Source organism: Xiphophorus hellerii, chromosome 8 (genome assembly GCF_003331165.1).
Source record: "Xiphophorus hellerii strain 12219 chromosome 8, Xiphophorus_hellerii-4.1, whole genome shotgun sequence".
Lineage (NCBI taxonomy): Eukaryota > Metazoa > Chordata > Actinopteri > Cyprinodontiformes > Poeciliidae > Xiphophorus > Xiphophorus hellerii.
This window is the reverse complement of record NC_045679.1, coordinates 13,575,960-13,596,298: the sequence shown is the minus strand read 5'-3', so window position 1 is coordinate 13,596,298 and position 20,339 is coordinate 13,575,960. Positions and strand designations below refer to the sequence as shown.

The 20,339-nt window shown below is 37.7% G+C and overlaps 1 protein-coding gene and 1 long non-coding RNA gene across 2 annotated transcripts; both read left to right on the top strand.

Annotated features, from left to right (window-relative positions):
* The first annotated feature begins 46 nt into the window (after positions 1-46).
* mrrf (mitochondrial ribosome recycling factor) lies at positions 47-19,750 on the top strand. The gene is made up of 7 exons (XM_032569942.1): positions 47-146; positions 3,756-3,935; positions 4,074-4,226; positions 9,031-9,149; positions 15,216-15,307; positions 17,382-17,541; positions 17,625-19,750. The coding sequence occupies exons 2-7, from the start codon at positions 3,758-3,760 to the stop codon at positions 17,700-17,702; spliced, it is 780 nt and encodes a 259-aa protein (XP_032425833.1). The 5' UTR covers positions 47-146; positions 3,756-3,757; the 3' UTR covers positions 17,703-19,750.
* On the top strand, positions 10,878-13,088 carry LOC116724325 (uncharacterized). The gene is made up of 2 exons (XR_004340140.1): positions 10,878-11,712; positions 12,074-13,088. It is a non-coding gene; the product is annotated as an uncharacterized LOC116724325 (long non-coding RNA).
* Positions 19,751-20,339: the final 589 nt, after the last annotated feature.

Sequence of the window (20,339 nt, the reverse complement as noted above, 5' to 3'; positions counted from 1 at the left end):
TGTAACTCCGCCCGCCCGGTGCAACCCATAGACTGTCTCGAGCACACTTATCTGTGATAGCGCCTCTTGTTGATGACGAACTTGTTAACTGTGGCGCTTCTCTCTTTAGCTAACATGCTTCTCCTGTAAAGCCTGACCCCGAATAGGTAAGGAAGACTTTTGTGTAATTTAAAGCTGTGTTGCCTTTTTGGCGCAGTTAACACTAGATATTTGTTGAAGAACTTAGTCACGTTGCTATATTTATGTTGATATATTTATTCTCATTACCCCGACCTTCACAAGGCTTTAGTTGAAAATTCGTAAAAATATAACATGCCTGAATGAAGAATATTATTTAATGGCTCTACATTTTTCGGTGTGCTTATTACTCAAGTCTATAAAGCTTACGACCTGGTTGCATTTTCAGGACTAATAATTAATTGTGTGTTGTAAAGAAGCCTTGCCATCCACTGGTTCACCACAAAGATTTGTTTTGCTCACGTTATCTTGTGCATATACATTATGTTGAAGTAGAACCACTCTAGCAGAGGGATAGCAGGGTCTTAATTGGCCTGCTGCATGGTGAGTGGTATTAAGCACTTGGCCAGGTGGTTTAAAGACTTATTTGCATCTGAAAATATTTTTTTAAAACTCAATACATAACAGTGGATTCTTCCCCAAGTCCAAAACATGAGTTGGGTTAACTGGTTATTACAAAATTGCGATAATATGTCTGTGTGTGGGTGTGTGTGTGTGTGTGTGTAGGGGTGTACATGGTTGCTTGTCCTGTGATGGACTGGAGATAGATAGGCACCAGCCATCCTGCTTTTATCAATCTAAATAAACAACAACCAATTCTGTACATGTCTGCAGCTGTTTTTATTTGTTTATTTTGACTGGAAATATCTATGTCTTTATTCATTGTACATTTTTAACTTTCCATTCCTTTTGGATTTTTGCCTACAGGGTTTCAGTTTTGTAGTACCAATGGAGCCTGGAGCACTGATTTTGTAAATATTGTCCTCTTATAAAAATCTAATCAATAAAAGAAGCTAATGCTTGGCAAATCTTTAGATTAAAAGGAGCTTTTTAGTCTATTTTTTAATACTTAAAAATACAGATTAGACTTTGTAAGATCCAACAGTGTTCTTAATTTTAAGTTATTTGTAAATGTAAAAAAAAAAGGTCAAAATTCTGATTAGTTTTGTTATTTGAAAAGAAAACAAGCAAAAAAACAATCCATGCTTATATTTTGGACTTCCCAGGGGGGAAAAGGAATAACAGGATGTCCCTTTTATTAAAGCTCTCCTCTAGTACTTTTTTGACTTCTTTTCTCCCCTCCCAGTGGAAAATGTGTTGCAGAGTGATGCAGAACATTATCAGATACTCTTCAGTGTTCCTTTCTAAAGCAAACAGTGAGGGCATGTGGGCTGACCAGCTGGCTCCCCGCTGCTGGATGAAGAAATAGGGGTGTGGCTGCAGCTGGTTGTGAAACCTGCAGGATACCAGACTACAGTGTCCCATTGAACACCTGGGCTTCACTTTGTTCGCTTGACTTATTTTGTAAAGAGATCTGTCACCTTCCCACATCTCTACCCGTCAGCTCTGCCACTGTGTGGCGAATCATGTCGGCTTGTTCGGACCCCCTCCTCCCCAGTTTCAGCTGCCTGTTGCAGATTTATTTCAGGAGTGGTGGTCCAAAGTTTAGCCTAAATAGAAAGTTTCTTGAATTGACAGCAAAGACTAGAAACTGAGGAAACATCGGGATTGTATCGGGGATTTTGTAATAATAAGAAAAAAAAGTACTTTTGCTATGATTTTTATAATTTTATGATGTGAAAGCACACATAAATTTCACAAAAATGAAATGCTTATGGAGAACTCTACACATTTTAATCTGCATACTCAGCTTCAATTGAGAAAGAACTGAATTATTATACATGACGTGATTTTCTTTGTAATATTTGACTTTCAATTATTTACTGTTATGTTGGTTTTTTTTTTTTTTTTTTTAATTTTATTTGGCAGAGTATATACTGTAGGTGAAATATACTGCAGTATCAGCTGAGTAAAGTTCTCTTTGGCTGAACTACTGCAGTGCAGAACTGATGGTATTTTCCTCTTCAGAGTTAAAAGCTGTGAATTCTCCCCAGACAAAAGAACATGCCAGTCAGGGACTAGCGTACTACAAGCCCTGTACATTCACTGACTTTGAAAGACAGGCTTTACTCTGTGCTTGTGTCTGTGTGGGCTTAACTATTGCAGAGATGGTCTTTGTTTGCATGTGCAGAAAGAGGGTCAGTGACAGAGTTCACAGTCAAGAGGCAAGCTGGAAGGTGGGCTATAATTCATCTATAGAAAAGCAGAGCATGGAGTCGAATTGTTGTGTTTCTGTTCAGGAATGCCCAAAATGACTGAGTGTAGGATGAATGTAGGGATCATGATGTCTTCATAGTTTTGTCAGTGTAAGAAGAAGTTGCAGAATTAGATATATATTGAAGCTGCTGCTTGTGCTGCTGTTTGCAAGATTATCTACAGTATTAAATCCCATTCTTCTCATTGAGAAAATATGATTAACTATGCTTTAGGGTTTTTTTTTTTTATCATTTCAGACATTCAAAAGACTTGTGATTTTTTTTTGCTCCTCTTTGCTTTGTGTAAACTGGCTTATTTTCCCTTTTATAGATGGGCAAGTATACAGTTATAGAACTAGAGATGCACCAATCAGCTGACCAGTGATCAGAAATTAACAATTTTGCTTTGATGAGCACTGATCCATGATCCTTTTTGTTATTTTATAGACTGATAATGGGAACTTTAATTATTTTCAGTCTATAAAAGCATCAACCAAAGGGTGATGCATCCAAGTGTATTTAAAATGTTGCTTAACTTTCAAATATAAAAGTAGACTTAAGTAGACTTCATCATCATGATAATTAAAATCATCATAATTATTAAATGTTCACTGACCTTTTCAACAAAAATATGTGACTAACTTTATTTATAAAATACTTTTTATTCTAACTACTTATTGACATGTTAATTCTCATTTTTATTCATCATGATTCTGTTATGTTGCAACCAAATTCCTGCTGCCAACATTTATAGATTATGAACATTTAGTTTCATATAACCACCTTTGAACCGTATGAACTTGTAGAAATTGTAAGGAAATATATAATGTTTTTTGGTTTTGTCTTGGTATTTCAGTAGATGGTAATGAGATGTTTATTACAGCACAAAAAACAGATTTCCTCAATGCAAAACAATCAACAAAATTCTCCAACTGTTTATCTACTTGGGTGGATTATGTTTTAGTGTTCTAGTTAAGTTATTCAGGTTTTCTTTTTTGATTACCATAGAATAAATTATGCATATAGCTGGAGTCATATTTTGCTGTGTATGAAGGTTTTGTCCACATCACCTGTTGCTAGGTACATTTTTTATCAATAGAATTGTAATCTTAGTCAGTTTCTTGCCTAACTTGAAGTAATTCAAAAAAGACCCCTATTTATTTATACTAATACTCTCCATAGCTGTTCTTAATATTGCATCAAGTTATATATTTCTCGATTAGAGGAAGCACCCTTTATGCTGTTGGAAGTAGGAAGAAGATGTTGGCCTACCTCCTGCTGGCTAACATGAGCTATTACCTCATTTTAATAAATATGTTCATTGCAGCTGTCAAATGGTTTAAAATTATACATGACTTTTAAAATCTGTACATCACATTCATGTCTTTTTACCAAAACTTTTCATTTTTGGCTTGTTTACAGTCATGGTTTTGAATCACTTGAACCTGCTGCGACCCTTTCTGTGTCAGTCCCTGGTACGGCCTGCCAGGTCTCCATTCACAGTCACCTCATGGGTCGGTTTCAGACCACCGATTTGTCCTGGTACCTCCCTCCACCCTGCTCCTGCATGCATCAGGCTCTACGCCACCAAGAAAGCAAAAGGTCAGAGAAGAGAGTCGTGACACTGAAGCTCAGATTTGTGTAACGTCTTCTCTTCCTTTGGCTCAGATGGAAGTTTGTTGATTAGATGTTATTTGTCTTTATATTTGAGTCTCATTTTCTCCTTTTTCTTCCTCTAAGCCAAGGCAAAGGGTCAGTCAGCTAAGGTGAATATTAATTCATCTTTGGTGGAAGACATCATCAGTCTGGATGAAGTGAAGGAGGACATGACCGCAGTCCTCAGTGCACTCAAAGACGAGTTCACACGTAACCTCAGCATCCGAACCTCGCCAGGTAGTTGGCTTGTGTCTCTTGGACCTCCTCACACGTCCCCTGTTTGATTCACTCTCATTTTTCTCCAGGTGCAAGAGAAAACAGCTTACAATGAGATAAAGCATAATTTCTGCATGCAAAGCCAATTTCAACATGTAACAATGTTTTGGAATTAGATTTTCTTTTTTAGGTTTTTTAGACTCATGTTTTAGTTTCCAAGTGTTTTCTACTTGAGATAAAACATTCTTAAATCAATCTTATTTAGTTTATTTTATTAGATTAAACTTGAAAAAGGTTGTTGGAATTAAAGTTTATGTAATATGTAACAAATAGACATGATCCTACACTCAGAAATTCTTCTGAAAGCAAAAGTTACTGCTGAGTCCACACTTGAACTTACTTAGGATATCATCAGGTAAACTGTAAAATAGAATAAATTTTGTTAAAAGTCATTCTGTACATCTACAAGACAAATCACTCTGAATCTTATTTTTACATATAACATACTTCCTTCTCAAAATTAGGTCTATGCAAATCAGCATAACATTAAGAACAATCACAGATTGAGTGACTCTATTCTAATCTATTCTGTTTTTGCGTAATGTTGTAGATTCATTGGACCCTATTGTTCGTTTTTGCTTTCAGCTAGAAAGCAAAAACTGTGTTTCCATCTTCCTCACAAAGTCCCACAGGGCTTAATATGAGGAGATCCATGTGTGACATGAGTTTGACCTGACTTTGACCTTTGTTTCCCAAACTACATCCGGGCCGTGACCCTTTGTTTCTGGGTTCTAACAAATTGGGGGAGTGGAGTGTGTAATAGAAGCTGCCATAGAAGGATACTGCAACAGAATCTGTCTTAAAACTGAAAATTACTTCCTTCTTGGTTGTGTTTTACATCAGGGATTCCAAATCCTGCCAAAGAAACTTTCACTATGTTTTGCACAGAGACCAAACAATAAGCTGTATATTAAACAAAAGCCTAAATGACAATTTGATTGTATCAAATCCTGATATTATTCACATATCTGTTTTTCCCCATGTATGTAATGACTTCAAATAATAGAAACTTAGTCTAAACTTGGATCAAGCACATTTTAATGTGTTAATATGACATTTTAAGTCTTTAGAATGATGTCAGTCCAATGCATAGCATTAAGACAGGAAATGAAAACATCTTGCTAGTAGAAACTAAGAAGAAGAAAACAAAGTCTCAGCGAAAGCGTACTGTTGAAACTTTGCAGGCAGATTTTTTTAACATCATTTGGGAAGAAATTTTGTCCGGTTTACAGATGTTTGCAAAGAGCCTACTAATAAAAAAAAAAGTGTCTGCAATTCAGACATGCAAAACCTCAACTGTTTACAGCAGGGTGATTTATAAAAGGTTTTGGATAGTTAAAGGTAAAGATGATTTGCTGGAATTGATTGGTTTCAAGTTACTTTTATTTATAACTGTATATGTACATGTTGGATAATTTAGCTTGTGGAGCTACAGTATAAATTGAGCCTTGATTTGTATGATCGGTCTCCAAGCTTGCCTTATGCATTTTTCCCCCCTGATTTATCACTCAGGGTCGTTTAGAGTGAATCTCCTGTGTTGAGATCTTCTTTTCATTTATTACAATAGATTATTACAAGGACCTTTATACGAACTGCACAATATAATAATCTTGAGGAGAAATACCACAGTATCACTACATTTACAAAAGACATTTAAATAAGTTGTTTAACTTGATCTAATGTATTCTATTTAAGACAGAGAAGTGTAAAAAGTAATAAACAAATACATTTATTATTATTTTGATCTATGGAGTCAAACAAAGGTTTTAAATAAACCCCTGATAAATTTATTTGTAGTTATCATGTAAACTTGCTTCTTGTGAAGAATATTATGGAGTAGCCCTGGGAGTAGAACATCCATATATTAGCTGCTTATGTAGAAGCTGCTTAAGAAACATGTCTACACTTCTCAGAAATATTCCACACAGTCTCACTCCTAAACCTCTACCAATTAGCTTTTCCAATTCCTCTCTTTACTGTCTCTGTTGTTTTATTCATCTATTTTAGATTAATCCCTTTGCTTTGTCATCCTTCCTGTCCTCTCCCTCTACCGGTCTGTCTGTCACTGCTTTCCTCTTGATTGTCCATCCCTCCCTCCTCTGTCCAGCTGCACAATAATCCAGGGAGGCAACATGACTTGGATCTGACAGGAGAGATGAGGAATTGAATGACGTCAGTTTTGTCTCATGCAACTGTATGCGGGTTTGTCATCTGGGTCTTATTAAAGCTACCAGTGGGAGACTCTGTGTGGATAGCATTGTATCTTTTGCTGCGTGTTGCTATGAATCCGTTCTTGTATGTACAGTATGTGTTTGTGCGTCAGATGTATAACAGGAAATCACACAGATAGATGCATAGAGCGTGGAGAGATCAGTGGCTTGTCCAGCATATTGAGCTGATTAAGTAAGGGTTTTACCGCTTGGAAACTAAATTTGTTTTTATGTAAACAAAGAGTGTATAGGTCATTCGTTTGGGGACTAAATCCTAAACGCATTGTTGTTGCAGGAGTCAGCAAGACTGGAAACTGAGTTTCGAGGTTTTATCTCTCTACAAATCAAAATTTGATCACCTCTAAAACTAAATAATTAATTCATTCTTTTTCATTTTCTTTTATTTGAAACACTGTTGTCCATGTCTGCTTTTATTTTGGATGGTATTAGCAAAGTTTTGTTTGGCTCCAAGTTTAAAAGAAAAATAGTCAAGCTGAGTTGTCCCTTCTGTAAAGCCAAAGCTTTCTTTCATTACTTTGTAATGTCTGAATAATTCATAGGTCATATTTGAGCAGCAAGACAAACATTCATCTAAAATAAAAGAAAAAAAAGAAAATGCGTCTCAGTATTGAAGGAAAACATTGAAAGATCTTCAGAAAGCCTGCAATGTTTAATTGGAAACTATTTTATAAGATTATTTTAAAAAGGGCTGCTTGGGAGCAAAGTATGACGAAATGACATTTGCTAGTTCTAGCTAAGACCTGTTTGTACATGTTTAAAAACCATGCTTCAATTTAAGCATGGACAAATATTAAAAGTTTTGTACACATGTGCTTGCATGAAAAAGACTGTAAACATTATCGTAACATTTAAAGGCCTTTTAAATGCATTTTTAAATACCTTTTATGGTGCAGCCAAATACAAAAAAAGTAGATTATCTCAAAAGTGTGGGAGATGTTTAAAAGAAAAAGACAAAGGTGACAAACTTTTCAGGTGGCTTGTGATTGAAGACTATCCAGTTATGCATTTATATTGTACTGCCTGCATGTTACAAGCCAAATTATCAATAAGTCATATGAAAACATGCTAGGCTAATGTCAGCCTAGCAATATCGGAACAGTTCTGCATGGAAAACAGTCAGCTGAAAGAAAATGTTATTTTTTTTAAGTCTTGAGTTGTTTGCTTAAAGTCAGATGTTTACAAACATGAGAGAGTCCAGCATTAACTCATGTTGGAACAAATTATCTGTCAACAATATACTAGTAATACTTATTAATTGCAGTATGCTATTTGACTTCACTTCAAGGCTACTGAATTGTCATGAGCATACATGGAATTTAATTGATCAAAGCAACTGTAAATACCCATACTTAGATGACTGAATGGTATTCAAAATAAAACATAAAACTTTTTCAACTGGAAGATAGAAATCGGGTTTTGCTTTACCCCACTTTGACAAATTAAAATCTGTTTCATGCCAATTAATCCGCTAAGAGAGTATTCTGCACAAGTAAGATACTGATTGCTCATATTGTCTTATCAGAACCCCACTTTAAACAAATACTAAATTCAAGCACTTGTAAATATGTAGGTAGTCAACAGAGTAAATTCAGGTAAAAAAATTAGTGTTTGCCCTTTTACTTTAAACATCTGGTTAAACTGACATTTAAAATAAAACTAAGATGTTATATAATTGTGTTATTCATTCAATATACATTTGATCACATATATTATTTTTAATACTCCTCGCTCATATTGACTCTCTGATTAGTGCGTCTCTTTTTCTGTCCTTGAAATCAAAAGACAAATTGATCCTATAGAGAAAATTACACCACTGGCTCACCTCCCTGTCACCCCACTTCTCCACACACAGCACCAGCACACCCCCCTGGGGGAAAAGAAGGGAGGAGATGATGTAAGGCAGAGGTGGAGGAGAAGGAAACAACTGCGTCTGAGGTTAGCCAGATGGAGGAGGGGGAAGGATGGATGGAGCAAGGAAGCAAAAAAAAAAAGGGATGAGAAGTGGGTGGAGCAGGAGTCAGCTTGTGTTGGCAAAACATTTGTTTCTGTCGCTGGTGACTGTTATGGGGAGACAAAAGATCGTGGAAATTTTTAACAGCTTGACAGTAGGCTTAATTTTTACATGTGTTATTTGTGGCTTCTGCTGTAGATTCCTTTGTCTTTCTGTTTGTTAGACTGAGCAACTGGATGATTGATTCTGTTTTCATTAATTCCAAATCTACGTAAACGCAGTCACATCAAGCCAGAACATATCACCACATTGATTAGAGGCCCAATAACAACAGGAGAACTTGACCTCAGTATATAATGCAAAACATACGAGTTTAAATACTTCACAAATTTGATAAGTCTTTTTTTTCACTGCCTAAAACAACGTTAAAAGAGAGTCCTTTGTGTGAAAATTCTGCCAAATATTGAAGAAATGCAGTTGCCACAGTGTAAGAGTGCATATCGTGTTCGTCACTGCAACCAATGCGACATGGAGGCAGATAAATAAAGAAATGAAACACCTCCCCTGGTCTGTATTTATTTAGGGGCTCTGGATCACATTGTGGTGACGACTCAAGATGGGAAGTTTCCTCTGAACCAGCTGGGTCAGATCTCCATGAAGTCCCCTCAAGTCATTATGGTCAACATGAGCAGCTTCCCTGAAGTAAGACGATCACACACACACCCACACGCCCCCACACACACGTCAATGTAGTTTCTTCCTACCTGTATCTGTTTGTCTCATTCCGGACAAGCGCTGAATAAATAAGCTTTGTACAAATAAGCCAAAGCAGAGACAGATAGATGGTCTTCAGTGAAGGAAAAGTGAGCCAGACCAGAACTGGAACCCCACATCACTCTGTGTGTAAATGAAACCTGACCAGCCTCTTTCTGGGCCCCGAGTCTCAGATGCTAATTGATTGATCACTCAAGGACCCCTTTGTTCTGAAGGTGAAAGATAGCAAAGAAGGGTATGTGTGCACTGTAGTGGACTTATGTCTGCGTGTGAGTCGTCCCAGATAGGAAATGACCTCATTTTACCCCTGGGTAAGGAAGAAATGGATTATTTTTCTTTTTTCTTTTAAATGGCTCAATTTCTTTGTAGATTTTGTTTGAGGGGTCAGAGGTATCCAGACTCTTTGATGCTAGAATTTGCATTTGACCCAACATTATTAAATCATGTATGTAAGAGTTGGATTTCACAATGTTTTTTGTGTCTGCTCAGCTTCCTGATCAAGTTTAGTTTTATTTCGAGGTATAATTTTGCAACATGATGCAAAAGAAAATACTTGGCAGAAATGTCGAGATGCTTTATTGCTAAAATCATGTTGCTTTCATCACATAATTAAGGTTTACAACAGTAGATTCCTAATGGTAAAACAATCCTGGTAATGTCGCTGCATCGCCATTTCTGTAAAAAGTCTTGAACTAGATTCAACTTTTGATGCAGTGGTATAATCTAACACTTTAGCATATAAAAAGTATATCAGTTAATTTATTCAGCAGGGAAAAAATATCACCTTATTTAATGAGCTTGTTCAGTTCATTAAATTAATATGAAGTTACTGTAATTTGAATGTTTTTATTTATACTTTGCAACGTCTAGCAATATTTACTTAGTAGTCAATGACTTCCTGTTTTCCTAGGGCAGTGGTTCCCAAAGTGTGTGCCATTGCAGGGGGGGCGTGGGAAGCGGTATGGATAAATGAAAGAAAAAAATAAACACTTACACAGAAGTGTTTCACTGTAAAGATGGTTTGTAGTGTGTTTTGTTGCAATCTGAAATGTGAAATAAACTTCAGTGGAGTTTGAAAACAAAACATGTGTATAGGTTTATGTCTGGTTGAACGATGTGTGTGCCCAGTTGATTTTTTATTTTTTTTCTTTGTTGGGGGGGATTTTATTGTAATCCATAGGGGGGCCCAGAAAATCTTTGGGAACCACTGCCCTTGGGTAATATGAAGTTACCACTGCCCTTGGGTAACACCCAGGCCACTTTCTGTTAACTGCTGTTCAAAATGAAAAAAACAAGAGAGCATACCGTTTAAATAAGGCAAGAGTCAGGATATGGTGACAAGACAAAAACAAGCATTAGTATCCTGAAGGCACCATTAAACATTTTACACATGCAAATTAATTGTTCACATCTGATACCAGGGAAAAGGCTTATTTCCAGTCCTACCATCACAAATGTAAACATGCAAACGAAATCTACAGCACAGACCAAAAGTTTGGACACAACTGTGTGTCCAAACTTTTGGTCTGTATTCAGTACAGACCAAAAGTTTGGACACACCTTCTCATTGAATTCAATTAGAAAGTGTGTCCAAACTTTTGGTCTGTATTGAGTACAGACCAAAGGTTTGGACAAACAGTTGTGTCCAAACTTTTGGTCTGTACTGTATGCCGTGGAGGTCATCAGAACCTTATTTTTTATTTGCTTTGCAATAAAAAGTGAGGTTCCAGTGTGAAAATGTAAAAAGAAACACAATTCCTTTTAGTAGCAAGTATAAAATAGATGCTAAGATCGGATGAAGAACTCCATAAATATATATCAACAAAATTTTTAACTATCTCTATATAAATATTAATGTCATTATATTTTAGCAAATGCTCAATATGTTAATGCTTTACCTTTGCAGTATGTGAAATAGCATTATATTTTGCATTCGGAAGACTGAATAAATGGAAATTAGCATTTTGACCAATTCCGGTGTATTTACAGCAATATTTTATGTTCATCTATATTCATTTTCCCTTTAAAAAAATCTATCCAGTTCAACTTCCTAAAGGCCTCAACAGTCCAGACTGTTGCTTTTCTGCATGTAAACCTTTCCTGGTTACTTTACAGATACGGTTCCAAAAGCATCTATTAGCTTAAGCAGATGTGATAAACGTGGGTGATTTCTAAAAGGGCAGGTTGTCGAGTAATAACAGTTTTTCACCTTGTCTAATGTTATCCGGTCATCAAGGAGCTGTGGCTTATCTGGCTTTGTTTCCAGGTGGATCAGCAGCATAAAAACATCAAAGTTTTTATCAAAATTTCAATCTAAGATACAGTTCTAAAGCTGAATCAGGTTAAATATTTCCCCAGAGAGTGTTTTTTAAAATTTATTTATTTTTTTCATCTTTTATTAACCACAGACCACACATGCTCAGACAGACACACTCTGTTTCTCTCACATGCCGCTCTGTCAGGACCAGTGTTACCCAAGTCCTGCACAGAGGTGAGTCTTCAATCGCAAGACCTAATAGGCTTATAATGACACCTATCCATTACCTGCCACTGAAGAGTCTCTGCCATTGTTTTTATTCATTCATTAAGAACATTCAACAAAAGTGGACAGTGCAGCCAACATATGTAAATGTGGGAGCAGTTTACTATGTGTGTGGGCATGTATGCCATGTTTAGGCATTTTAATATTGCCCCTTTTAAAGGTACACACAGCCTCTCGATCACATTCCTCTCTGCTCTCCTGCTTTCTTTGAACTGAGCTGGAAGCGTTTGATGCAAAACTTCACTGTAATTTCTCTTCCTCTCCAACACATTAACCAGAACCTGCCCAGCACTTTTTTTTTATTTTTCAGAGGAATTGAACTCTTGCTCATCTGAGAGAGGAAACTGTGATGAATTCGATCCTGAGAACAATCAAACATAGGTATGGGATAAATCTATCACCCTGCTCTCAGAAAGCAACTGGAGGCCTGCTTTCCGGATGACTTTAACAAAGGAAAAGAAACCTCATGAATTTTTTTTAATACTCACAAATAAATTCCTTTAATCTTGTTGCCATTTCTTTGCCCCCAGTGGGAAAAGTCCAGAAGGAGCCGTCAAAGAAAAGAGGGGAATAGAAAGGTGGTGGGGCGGACAGGAGGAAATTGAATGGCTTAAATTTCTGTGTATCACACTTTTGCATACTTTCAAAAGATCAGTTAAGGGAATTATTATGCAGCTGAAAAATTACCTTCCTTCCTCTTGTGCATATATACCATTACTGTAGCTCTCCAGTGTAGTTCAGTAATCTAGAGAGTGAAGGATTGTGTTGGATATTGGTGATACTTTATATTCTCCTGTTGGTGTATGTCAAGCTTAGATTTTTTTTGGTACCAGTTCAAAAAAATGCATGATAGTAGATACGTTTTTAGTGGGGTTAGGGGTTTCTGTAACAATAATTTGTTGTAGTGCAAAAAAGATGACTGCTATAAAAACTTTTATGTTTTCTTTACTATATATTTAATATAACTGATTAGATTTTCAACATGAACACCAACAATTATAGAGCCATGAAAAGTCACTTCTGCTTTTTCAGTTTTTGTCACACTTCAAGTTGTGACAAATCCTCTGTGGCCACAATAACAAGCAAACATTTGCATTAATTGTAAATTAGTCTTTTTTATCACTTTGGAAGAATTTTGGCAAACTTGTCTTGGCAAAACTGTTGAACCTGAGTTCACGTCTCTAGCTACACTCAGAACTGATTACTGCCTCACCTGTTCTAAATCAAGACATCGCTTAAATAGGACCTGACTCACAAAGTGAAGAACACCAAAACATCCTCAAGAACTAGACATCATGCTGAGTTTTAAAAAAAAAACTGAAACAAATGAGAAAGAAAATGAGATTTATTAGTCTGGAAAGCCATTTTTTAAATGTAGGGACTCCACTGAACCAAATTGCAACCTGTTATCAACAAAACATGGCGAAGACATGGAACAGTGGTGAAGCTTCCCAGGATCAGCCAGCTGACCAAAATCACTGCAAGAACAACTCATTCAATAGTGCACAGAAAACCCCACAAGTTCAGAGGTCATGCCTCCACCATAATAACAAGATTAGGCAAAAAAGACTTGCATGGCAGAGCTTTAAGACAAAAAACGCTGCTGAACAAAAAAACCGGAAAGCTCATCTCAGTTTTTTCAGAACATTTCTTGATGATCCCCAAGAATTTCAGGAAGACTTTCTATGGACTGATGAGACAAAAGTTGAACTCTTTGGATGGTGTGTGTCTCATTACATGTGGCGTAAAACCAACACCGCATTTCAGAAAAAGAACATGCTTCCGACATTAAAATAGGGTGGTGGCAGTGTGATAATCTGGGGCTGTTTTGCTGCTCCAGAACCTGGAAGACGTGCTGTGATAAATGGAAGCATGAATTCTGCTGTCGACCAAGACGTCCAGAAGGAGAATATCCACCCACCTGTTCAGAACGTCAAGCTGAAACAAACTTTGGTTTGGACAGTGATCCAAAACACACCAGCAAGTCCACCTCTGGCTGAAAAAAAAATTAAAACAAAATGAAGACTTTGGAGTGAGAATCCTAAATCCTATTGGGATGCTGTGGGACGATCTTAAAAAGCCGCTCCCCTCCAATGTGGCCGAATTGCAACAATGCTGCAAAGACAAGTGGATCACAATTCCTCCACAGTTGGAAAAGACGCATTAATAGTTGTCACAAACACTTGATTGCAGTTGTTGCTGCTGCTAAGGGTGGCACAACCAATTATTAGGTTTAATACCTAATTTTTTCACAAATTGCCGTGTAGGTTTGCTTTATTTTCTCCCTTAATAATAAACACCTTCATTTAAAAACTGCTTTTTGTGTTTACTTGTGTTGTCTTTGACTAATATTTAATTGGTTTGTTCTGAAACATTGAAGTGTGACAGTCAAAGAAACTGGAAATATGGAAGATAAACATTTTTCACACCAGACAATTAAGGCAAACCTTTTTTGAATATTGAGATATTTGATTAAATCCGTTGGCCTTCATATATTATTTAGTGCATACAGGTGTTCAATAAATCAAATCTCTCACAATAAAAACATTGTTTCTTTGGAAAAGCAACCAGATAAAACTATAAATAAAGAAATCTAAATTTCTGTAAACTGAATTAAAAATCATTCTTTGGAAAAGGTTTTATTATAACATGACCTTTTTTCTGTTGCATTGCAATGTCACCATATGTTATGTAACAATTGTAAATAGCTATTTGGATGTAATATTTAGTGCCATGCATACTATGGTTGACAGTAATATATTTAGCAGATGGAATTTTACTGTTTTTTATGTGCGTACCTGATCAAGATCTTAGAAATCAAGGTTTTAATTTGTTGGAAGGGTGTTGGGATGAAGAGGATGAATGTTGAAAAAAGTATGGGTCAATTGCAATCAATATCACAGGTATAATATTCAAGAACTATATTGCAATTGGATGCTTTCCCAATACCATTAAACAGTAAATATAGCCCATAGAAACCTGTGTAACATCTGTTTGAGAATCTGCTAAGGAATCAGCTTGGAAGGGGTTAGAGAAGAATTTAAAAATAAAACATATCTATGGTATTTGTGTTTTTTAAATATGGCTCAACTAATCATCCTTACTTCCATCTTTCTGAACAATATTTATTGAATTCAAATGAGCTGAACACATGTTAGTGTTCATGTATCAAATGCGAGTGCAGGCAGACTCTCCTGTGAGGTTGTCAAAGGTCAACTCTGTGCCCCTGCAACCTCTCAGGCCCGTCCCATGAGACCCGGCGCTGACAGTGGCCCAAGGCACTTCCATGCTACATGGGATTCCCCTGGCACACACACACACACACACACTACCCTAATGATTGCCAGCTGGAACACAGTCACTACCTGTAGCCGTGGCTCTGCTTTTCCTTTCACACCGGTGCTGAAGTTGTATTTCTGTGTGTGTGTGTGTGTTTCTGCCTCCCGCCCCAGGCTACAGCGGCAGCCACCCGCGCCCTGAGAGAGAGCAGCATGAACTTAAACCCAGAGGCGGACGGGACGATCATCAAGGTGCCCGTTCCCAAGTGAGTCCCCCTTCTGACACATAAATATGCCAGAGGCCAGAAAGCCTTTCCTCCGCTTTACCACTTTTCCTTCTTTTCCATCTTCTGTTCACTTTTGTTTTTCCTCTGTCATTTTTCTGTTTTTTTCCCCCTTCCTCTCTTGTTTTTATCACAAACTTCTGTCTGTTCTTCCTATGAAACAGCATCCACCATGCAAATATCGCAGCCAAATCTCACACATAATTTCTCACGGTTTTTGTTTCACTTCATTAATAAATAAATCCACAATCTTAGCTGTAGCTGACAGGTTTATTGACTTTTCAGAAGGAGTTTTAGACAGCCTCAGTGTGTTGGCATGATTGTCAGGTCACTCTCTCTATTTCTACTCTTGCTAAATATCTCGCACCCTTTCTATTTTTTCCCCTGCCAAATCAAACAACCTCACACAAAACAATCCGTCACTCACTCAACAAGCCGCTCTCTGTGTGTAAAGACTACGGTTTTTGCATATACACAGTGTGCATGTGAGTCTGCACGCCTCCTGTTTTTATGTGCATGTGTGGTGGTGTGCACGTGGAGCAGCAGGTGTTAGTCTGGCAGAGGAGGGACACAAGAGTCGGGTCTGCTTTTCCCTCTGCAATCAGTCTCGGCAGGATCCGAGCCTCCATTTGCATTTCCAAAGAAAGGCGCTTCTTGATTGGCCCTGGAATCGTTAATTAGGCCGCATTGTTTGCAGTAAATAGACGCGGCACTCGGATTGTTTGCAAATTGTCCCCGCAGCAAAAACAAGACGAAAAAGCCAATTAAGGGCAAGAAAAGCATAGTGTAACGGGAAGCTGGTCTTTTCTGACTGACAAATGCAAAGTAGATGCAAACTTGTTGGGAGGATTTTTTTTTTCTTTTCTCCAACTCAGCTTTATGTCCTCGAAGTGATTGTAGTTCAAAGCTGTGAGTCAGAACTACAAGGTTTATGTTTAAGGCTAACAAGCACTAAGTATATCCATTTGCCTGAGTGAGGATATCATTTTGTGCATTTACATTCACGATCTTTTTTTAAGCTCATCCATGCTACAATCAGATAAAGTTGTAACTATGTAGGATGCAAAGAACGGCAAAAGTATTTTTTACGACGACCCTTCACTAGTTTTACGTTTTGATTTGGACTTTACACTTATTTTGCAGTTTGCAGCGGTTTCACTTTTTTTTTTTTTTTTTTTTTAGATGTTTCAGAAATAAAGTTTTCTTTACCTCAAGTGATTAGCCTGGATTGTCAGTAAAATGCAAGGCAATGTAGGAAAGATCATGTTTTAAATCTGCTCTTTAGCTACTTTATTAGACATTCGTCACAAAGATAAAGTTACAATTTTTTCATCTGAATGTTTATAACAACTAAATTTCAGACGTAAAATATATGAATTTAGTTATTACATAACTTTGAGATCGTGTGTGGAATTCTTTCTCCTGTTAAAGACATGACCTTTTTTTTTTTTTGATTAACACCAAATTTTGTTTGATTTTGATTTTGGACTGGCTTGCTGACAGCAGCACAAGAAAAAGTTGTGTTGCACAAACCTACACAAACATAGCACAAATGTTTGAAGCCAGTTTTGTTTAATTTGAAGAAGGTCAGGGGAAGGGGCAACTTCACCCAGGTTAGCACAATACAAAACTAAACAGTTTGGGATCTCAGAATAATATGAGCAGCTCACAGTGACCAGTAAAAGCACCTACATTTTGGATTTTGTGTCCAAAATTATTTCTAACTGTACCCTCTGTGATATGTGTACAGGGAGCTGCAGCAGGTCAACCTTATTACACAGGAAGTCACACTGAACAGTGCAACGAAACTGTACATAAAACCCTCACACCTGCATTTTCTCAAGATGGTGATTAATTGACTGTCCTAATCACATAAGCTTATCCACAACAAATCTGAAACTGATGGTGGAGTTGCAGAAACCTCTTATTTTTATTGAGCTGTGAATTTGTTGTGATTAGGCAACCCTTGAACTGTTTCAGAGATCTCCCTAATCCAGCGGGAATCCTTGTCATCAAACTATTTTTTTGCCAATGCTTTCCCTCCTTTTAACGGCAGGGTGACACGGGAACACAGAGAAAACCTTGCCAAGGTGGCCAAACAATTCAGCAACAAGGCTAAAGACTCTCTGAGGAGAGTGCGCTCCAATTCTGTCAACCAGGTGAAAAAAGCAAAAGAGGGTCACTCTGAAGACACAATACGACTCGTAGAAAAACAGGTACAAACCCTACAAGGCACTTTACAGCTAAGAGAGTAAAATAAAATACTTTTAACTTCCTATAAATTCTTTTTTTTTAATAGGTTCAACAGATGGCAGACAACATTGCTATGGAAATCGACAAACAACTTGCAGCCAAGACCAAAGAGCTTTTAGGATAACCGTAAGAAAAGAAAACCAATAAGTCTCCAGTTACATATTTCAGCATCGATAAGACGAACTTGAACCTGTTGGTAACAGAGACTGGATCATGATGGAGACCTCGCTTCTGAATCATCCACAGACGCACATTTTGGTCTGCTGAATCTTTTCTTCTTGACCACACTGTTGGATACCCATCATTGCTGTGCGATATCTGCGTCCAGCTGCATAAAGGCGTAAACAGAAACTGGCACGGAAACGGCAACAACGACGACAGACTGCCTGTCACCTCCCTCCTCTTCCTTGTTACTCTCCCCATCTTCAAACAAACATCCAACAGGGGACGAATGGCCTTTTAATGGGATTTGTGGGCCTCCTCCTAATCAAACTCCTTGCCACAGGGGCTGCCTGTTTATACAAACCAAGCGCACCCATCCGAATGTAAACTGCGTCTTACCCTTGGTGGCAAGAGCAAGACGCAGTTTGTTCTCGAAACTTAGGCAGATACCATTAGCGTGTTGCCAAACATTTGTTTCGCATTGATTTTCAGTCTGGTATAAATGCACATCAGGAGGGAGGAAAAAAGAGCCTTTAATTTCTGTCCATGTCTAGGATTGATAACATGGCTACTCTATTTTAAACACAATAAAGTCAGGAAAGACACATTATTGATGGACCCCATTAAAGAAACACTGCTTTGAAGCATGTGCGTCATCTTGTTCTCTCTTGTTTTCTTTTCATTTGCTTTACTTTTTGGTTTAAAGCCGGCCCCTTGCTCCATTAGCTGGAGTGATAATGGACTTTTCCTGTGCAGGGACCTTCTGGGGGCCCCGGCTGCTGGCACCGTGGTCGTCCATTAGGAAAAGAGGCTTTTAATGTTCTACACTTGGCCTCCTTTGTCTTTAAATAGCTTCACTTTTCAAACTTGCAGCTGAGAATAGCTGGTTTGCAGGAGCTGTTGAAACCAAGTCAATAACAGGAATAGTTGGAATGAAAAAAAAAAAACACACACACTCACATTGTGTCCGGCTCTGCTTTCATCTGCCCGCTGTTTATACCAGCTGGAGGCTTTCTGTGCCATTATGTGGCTGGTGTCATCATCTTTATCATGATTTCTTTTTCTCCTTCCGCTACTGGTCACAGGCAGCCCGCAAGTCAGACAGTCTTTATTTTCAGTCTGCCCACACTTGATCGCACAGCCACACAGTCATTTGATGACTGCAGCTGCTAATTAAATTTTTATTACAATGCATTCTCACTTCTCCAAATTGGATTTAGGAATAGGGGGGCATTGCAGGTTTCACTGGGGGTCCTACTGCGTGGTTTTAATGTCCAGAGTCCTCTGTCTGTGGCTGCTCTTTAATGGTCCAAACAGTCCAGAGTCACTGGATAAACAAGAGTTTAGCAGAGGAGTGGACAGGCTGGGACAGAGGAGGGCGGGGTGGAAATGTCAGGTTTTTGTGGTGATTCTTGGTCCATATGTCAGCAATTTGAGGGCATTGTGTACCTTGGCCTAAAACAGAGGCTTCATGATCGATGGAGGGGAGAAAATTCTCCCAAAGTCCCTGGCGCACAACACAGGCAAAGCACAAGGAAATTGCTTTCAGCTGATAGCTTCATTTCGGTTGACATTTATCAACTGAATTACCCCTGTTCCTTTTCGAATGTTTACTACTACCAGCAGCGCTGCCTTTTTGACGTACATGTCTGCGAGCGTCCGCCGTTAGCGTGTGAGACCGCGCTTGTTTGCCAACAAGAAAGCGGTAGAGGTTTTGTCTCTGTGGAAATTTGGCTGTATCCTTTGGCGACGCCTCAAAAAAATATACAAGGCCAAATTAGTTCAGTAAACGTTTAATTTGATAGGGCAGGCCTTTATTCACAGCTGACGCAAAGTGCAAACATGCTGTTTGTAAAAGTTGTTTTCGTTCTTTTTGCAAGAAGGGTCAAAGTTTGAATCCTAAATATTAGAAAGGTCACATTCAGTAGCACTTCCTGTAAAAATACATAAAACTTAAGATGAATTCATCCTCTACTGCAGTGTAGCGTACTCACACAGTAAAAAAAAAAAGGAAAAACCGAACTTCTGATTTGAGTATATTTATTCAGCAGGGGAAAATCCTACATTAGGTAATAATTGCTATTTAACAAATTTACCAGTGGCACAATTACTGGTTCTTCTATTAATAGTCTGCTCAACCCCCTTTATGGATGACACTCCTAACATTTCACAATGTTGTTGCCTACATGCTTGGCACTTGGTATGGCATGGAAAAGGGTTGTCTTACTGTTTGGTAAAAACAAAAGACATTTATTTTAAATCATCATATATTTGAGATCCATTAATGTTAAATTCTCTTTTTTCCTGGCAGAAACCATCAGCCTTTTAAAATCTGATTGTGTGTCAGAGAGTTAATTGTTTCATGCACTCTTAAAATGTCACATTGCTATTGGAAGAAAAGAGTCCAACAGCATCAAAGATCCTCTACTATACTTAAGAGTAGAAATGAAGGGGTTTTTTCCCCTAAAAATCTGCCAATTGTTTCACTCCACAATCATATGGAGCTTGAGTTTGCCTCAAATATTAATTTTCACCTTGGTAATCCAGAGATATCACTCTTTACTGCAGTTGAGAGGTTTTTTTTTTTTTCTCAACTTCT